The following is a 6126-nucleotide window of genomic DNA, read 5'->3' on the forward strand; positions in this document are numbered from 1 at the left end:
GGAAGAGCACGGAGAGTAACTTACTTGCATGTGCTTAGCTATTTGACCTGCATGGTTACTGATAAAAGTAAGATTATTGTAGGAAAGAAGAGAATATCATGAGTTGGAGGGTTTCAAGACATGATTCCTGTCAACTGTTTCTTGGCTTGCATATCTGTGACATTGGCTCTTTAAAGTTTACTTAAATTAAAACAACAAATTTCTTAGCTGCAGTTCAAATAAACATTTTCTTTTAGTCTTGGTTAAATACATACCTGTAGAACCCTTTTTCCAACTCCTGATTATAACTTGTGAAGTTTCAACCAATCTATTATTTCAGCTGACTTCAGTCCCCCCAGATTTGTTGGGTTATCCCATTTCAGCCCATGAGTGAGTGTTGCCTCTTGGATGCCACATGTACTTGGAATTCCTTTGACCAATGGCACAAACAGATGTTCTACTTGAACTGACTTAAAGCAAACAATTGCCGATGGCTTAACGGATTAAGAAAACCTTCCCAAGAGCTGAAGAAAATGAGTTCTCTTCTGGGCCTTTTTAATGTTTTGCCAGTTTTGGCAAGATCCAAACTGCCTGAAACTATGAGTAACACTTGTAATGAAGTCCCATAAACATGCAAGGAATATGAATTGTTGATCTGTAGTTCGGATAGTTCTTTTATCTTTCATGTTGGATATTTTAAGTTTTTAGTTATTTTGAGGTAAGTTTTTGTACCATTAATTTTTTTTTTTAAAATACCCTTTAAAAATTTTATCTGTTTTGGTAATATATATTATTATAATGATAGTAAATTATTATGATTATAAATACACATGTTGGGGATTTGTGCTAAGCAATAAGCTAATGATGGGATGTGCTGTCAAAAAAGTGTAGAGAATACTGATCTAGAGGTTACCATGGGCTGTTAAGAGTATTTCTGTCTAACAGACAGGTATTTATGTATGGATCTTTTTACAAAGAGTAAATTAATTTTCAATTAAACATAAATTTTTAGGTTTCTAGATTTTTTTCTTTTATCCTGCCATGTATAAGATCTGTAAGCATACCATACACTTTTGTATTTTGTTGTCCTCTTGCAAACCAACATTGTGTGTTTCTACCTACTTGACTGTGATAAAATCAGAAGAAAAACTAATGGTATTTATATATTTTGGTTTTGAAAATGTTAGCTTAGTATCAAATGGCTGAAAGAAAGCAATTCTGAAGGCTGGTACATTTCTTACTGCCAAATTGAAATTCTCCACTTGATTTTTCAGTCATAACTGTACCATTGTATTTATTTTTTTTAGGTGACCCATGTACCATCTCATCTCAGATGGAGCTGGAAGAAGCTTTTCGTTTGTATTGTCAAAACAGAGATGAAGGGCTGATTATTCATGGCAAGTATTGCACAGCTCGTGAACCTGTAGGCATTTGTTGATAATCATAACAACAGCTTAAATGTGAGAATGGAACAACCTTGTTGCCTGTCAAGTAACATCCTTTATGTAAATGGTGCTCCAAAGTTTGATGTTGCAAGAAGGAAGAGTTCTCTTGGGGGTGGAGCCCAAACTGAAACTACTTTTGAGGGGGCTTTGTGTTCTAAGTGGCACAGATTTGTTAGTGCCACAGTCCACTATAGGATCTTGCCAATATGGACTCAAATTTTTATTTGTCCTTTCTCTCATGTAGTTATTTAAAGGCTTCTGGAAACTGTCTTTATGTAAATATATTCAAGAATGGTGGAAAAAGTACTACTGAAAATCTCTTCACTTATAAATCTAATGTTTCTGTTTTAGTTTTCCCAAGTACTCCAGAGAAACCCGGCATGCCTTGTCCAGGAGAAGACAGTGAGTACCAAAATGTTATCAAATCTTGACTTAATATTTTCAGTCTCATGGAAAAAAGTATATAGGCACATTTTCATAAGCTAATTCTATGTACGCTTATATTTGTTTTGTGGCTTCTAACTGGAATGTAAAATGTTTGATATTTTATCAACAGAGAAATTGTATAACAACACTGCAGGACTGTTTTGAAGTTTGAGGGTTAAAACTGGTTTCCAGTAGTTGATATGTTTTGAGAAAAAAAGGTTGGGATTTTGGATACACACTTGAATGTGGTCCTTGGCTTTTGTGGTGCTTCTGGTTTCTGAACCTTTAGGGAAAAGAAGTGATATACTGAAGAAGAGGGAGATACAGCCTTTTTCTTATTAAAAAGTTATGAATCTCTAACAATCCCGTGAAAGGTAGATAAAGTCTCCAGAAGAAGCATACATGATTGATATGGTTTACCTATGTTTCAATAACTTAAAATGCACAGGGATAAAAGGGTTAAATAGCTGCATAGGCACTTTTCATTATGGAGAGGTGTCATCAGTACATTAGCTGGTATCTCTGTAAATGTTAAGGAAAGGAATGTGAATAATAAGGTGACAGAATTGCCAGATGATGCTTGGTTAGTCACAGTAGTATTAGTAAAAGCTAACTGAAGAATTGAAGGATCTTTGCTCTTTGGAAGGTACAAAAGCAGATAAAAGGCTGATAAAAATAAGTATGCATACTACTAGAGGACTGCTGATTTGATCAGGATCTACACTGGCTAAACATGTGGGTTTCTTACTAATTTTGCTGAATTTTCAACAAGGAAATGGGCAACCAGTCCAGCTTATTATGTCACACGGTGTACAGTACTTTTACTGAATGTACTAGCAAATGAGACTGATTTTCTGTACTTGCCTGTCCATAAGTTAAGATTCAAAGTGAAGACTGAGTAGTTGTATTTTATATTGAAAACGTGTGGGTTTTATGTGCTGTCACTTTGCAGGTTAGATTGAAAGGTTAAAAATGTTCATGAGAAAATATTATAAGGCTCAATTTTCATGATCATTCAGTAAAGAGTGGTCTTGGTTCTGTAGGTTTAAACATGTTCTTGATGTGTATTTATTCTGGGGCTTGAGGTATAGAAGGTGTTATGTCCTAAGCTCTTCCCTGGAAAGGTGTTTGGTTTGTATCAGCAGGCAAAAAATGAACTTCTGTAGCTACAGAAAATATTGTTAGCAACAGTAACAGTTCTGGTTTTACCTGGATCTTGTGACTTTTCCCAAATCTTATTTTGGTAATGGTGCTTTTTGGATATTTGGATAGTTCAGTGTCTTGTATGCCTATGGTTTTTGTGAGTTCCAGTAGGAGAGAGTGATGATGCACTTGGGGATTAGCTAGCCTTGGAATGCTTGTCATCTACCAAGGGTAAATATAAATGCTAATATTCCATCCTAAGTCCTCAGTGTTCTGTGAAGTAGCTGTTTCCATGAAGAAGGAATGATTGATTTTTATTTCAATTTCTAACTTTGGGGTCACTCCCCACCTTTACTTCTGCAAATAAAGTGGAACAGCCAAGTCTCCCATCACTATGGGACTTGGGGCTATTTCACAACATGCTGAAAACTGTTTGCTTTTTCTATCTTGCTTCTAAATTGTTGGATGACATTGTAGGGAGTGAACTCGTATGGGTGTTTGTGCCACACTGCTTTCCAATAAAAGAACTGAAAGAACCAGGTGACTCTAGCTCTACTTCCATTCCCTGTGGCTGGTTAAAGAGGAAAGGAGGAAATACCTGTCTTGTACCAACCTACACTGGTGCTAGTCCCATATAGAATTATTTGCCCTTATTTGTGAAAACACAACACAAACTACTGCAAAATACTATGAAGGAAAGTACAATAACTAGAGGAGAGAGAAGGCTGCTCTGCAAATAGTGGGACATAAAAGTTTGCTACAATTTAATGATCTCATTAAATTCCAGCTATTTTTGTACAGAAGTTGTGTGTTAATTTGTTAGATGTTTTAGTTATCTGAAACCATGAGATGAGCTGCAGAAGCTCATATCTTAATGTGGCTCAGATGACCTGGTTATTCTGTCTGTAGGGTATTCCTCCCTACATGGTTTTGCAGGTCATGTTGGATCATACTTTGCTTAAAAAGCCTGTTTAGTAGGATGTGCTCTGTTAGTGATTTGTGCACAGGTTGCTTGTAATTCAGTGAATTAAATGCATATTGTCTCTTTGCATACATGGGGCCTTCCTGGAAATGTGGTGTTGGGGCCTATTTGTAACTATTTTCAAATTGTTTTGGTGCTAATCCAGCACAAGCTAACTAGTTATTAACATAGGCATACAACAACTATCTGCATTGCACTTAGACTGTATGGAAATGTTACTGGAAGTGGTAATACGGTTTCTTTAAATAGACTGTTTTGACAGGACTAAAATATTACCCGTTGTTCAGAAAATATTTAGTACATTTCCAATTGTTGTGTGGCTTTATCACTGTAGTTACATTCATAGAAATCCTTTTGAAAAATGAGAATATGATGTTTACATATATAACATGATGTAGAGCATCATGTTTGTACTATAAAGGAGCATCTGAGTTTGCCTCAAGTTATTTCCAGAGACAAATAGTTAACTCTGTCCAAAATGGGTCTCTATTTAAATTAGCAATCTCTTAAGTGTGGAATTCTAGTTTGCTACAGAACTGCAGACAGCCTGAAATGGAATTTTTAAACAAAACTATTGAATAGCTAGATAATTTCCTTTGCAATATATTGCTCAGACTTGTTCATGTGAGCTCATGGAGTGACTATTTCTAGTAGTATGTGATCTTCTGAATTGCGAAGGTTTTGCAGTGCATTTCTGTAGAAGTTTTTCTTTCTAGCTCCCCCAAAATAATAATTCTTTGGAAGATGAGTGCAGAAATACATATTATTGCCTGTTATAGTTTGCATTTATGTTGAAATCTGGTAATATAATTGCTAGCTCTCCTGGACCTTCATGGAATGGATACAATTTTGAGATTGTATTGCCAGCAAAGCTTGAAATAAATGCAAATAATCCATTACTGGAATAAGCCATGTGATTAATATTTAAAATTGCAGTCCTTAAGAAAAGTTCTTTTTGTGCTTGAAGCACCCACCTTATCTTGAGGTGATGCTCTCTGCAAGGTAGAATTCACAGAATCTTCGGCATCTGAACTTCTGTTGTCTCTGTATTATTTTGTTCCTGATTTGTTGCACTTACAGCTCCCACTATAAATGACTGGCTGCTGTTGTATAAACCTTGTAGGTACCTTTTACCTTCCAGCACAGTTACCCAATCCCACAGTCAGGGCTGGATTTCTAACACATCTGGCATCTCATCCGAGATACTGAAAGTGACCTGTCAGAGGTGTGTCCTGTCATCTGCTGACCTGGAGGCTTTATCACAATGTTTCCTGATAAAAGATGGCAGACTTTTAGGCCAGTCTTTTGTATTTAAAAATATTTTTACTTTTTCAGTAGACCAGATATTGTTTTGGAATTGCTGTTGGGGAAGGTTCTTTCCAAAAGGTGTAGCTGTGTATTTTCTCATCTGTGCTTGTGAGCAGCAGCCCTGCTGATGCCCTGGTACAGAGCCTGATGCCTGCTGGGCTGTGTTCTAACTTAGTTGTTATATTCCCTGGTTATTTACACGGACAGATCCTGAGCTGGTGCCCCCCCCCTCCAGGGCTGCAGTGCATTGTGTAACGGAGCACGTTGGGCTGAACAATTCCTATCGATTTGTAGGACTTGCCTAATGGAATGGCTGTTTTTGTCAGAGAAATACTTGTTTGTGTGACATCAGCTCCTTGACATCCATGCCATGTTTTAGTTTGTGCCTCAGCTGCTGGCTACAGCCTCTCAAGGGAGCCAGTACCACCCGTGCCTGGATACATGAGGCAGAGATGTGAAAGGGAGAGACGGGGGTAACCAGTCTTCCATTAAATATTTGCTCTTAATGTTCGAGCTGATCCTGCCTATTGTCCTTGGTATCTAATGGTATTCAAACAGCAGCATCAGTGGAATAAAGGGAAAATGTTTCATTTCATACCTACTACCTTGTAAAGCGTAAAGAATTACATGCTGAAGAAGCTAAAGAATAAAACCCAGTGAGTAATGCATGCTTTTTCTGTATCATCACTGTGATTGCTGTTATGAATTGAGGCCGTTGATGCAGTGTGTGTGTGTGCTTGTGGTGCAGCAGATAATAGAACTCAGCATTTTGGTTATGATACAGTTGCTTTGCCTGCCACCCTCCTTTGCAGCCAGAGATTGTTACAAATGCAGAGATTCCTG

At 37.2% G+C, this 6126-nt stretch overlaps 1 protein-coding gene across 2 annotated transcripts in view; it reads left to right on the forward strand.

Moving 5' to 3' along the window:
• The window catches only part of PRKCZ (protein kinase C, zeta), a 45308-nt gene that overhangs the window by 3917 nt on the left and 35265 nt on the right, over positions 1-6126 (forward strand). For both annotated transcript variants that reach the window (XM_010005195.1, XM_010005196.1), the window contains exons 3-4: positions 1287-1376; positions 1776-1826. In XM_010005195.1, the coding sequence (XP_010003497.1) occupies positions 1287-1376; positions 1776-1826 (141 nt within the window). The remainder of the gene's footprint in view (positions 1-1286; positions 1377-1775; positions 1827-6126) is intronic.

The sequence above is a fragment of the Chaetura pelagica genome, unplaced genomic scaffold (genome assembly GCF_000747805.2).
Source record: "Chaetura pelagica isolate M959 unplaced genomic scaffold, ChaPel_1.0 scaffold159, whole genome shotgun sequence".
NCBI classification, from domain to species: domain Eukaryota; kingdom Metazoa; phylum Chordata; class Aves; order Apodiformes; family Apodidae; genus Chaetura; species Chaetura pelagica.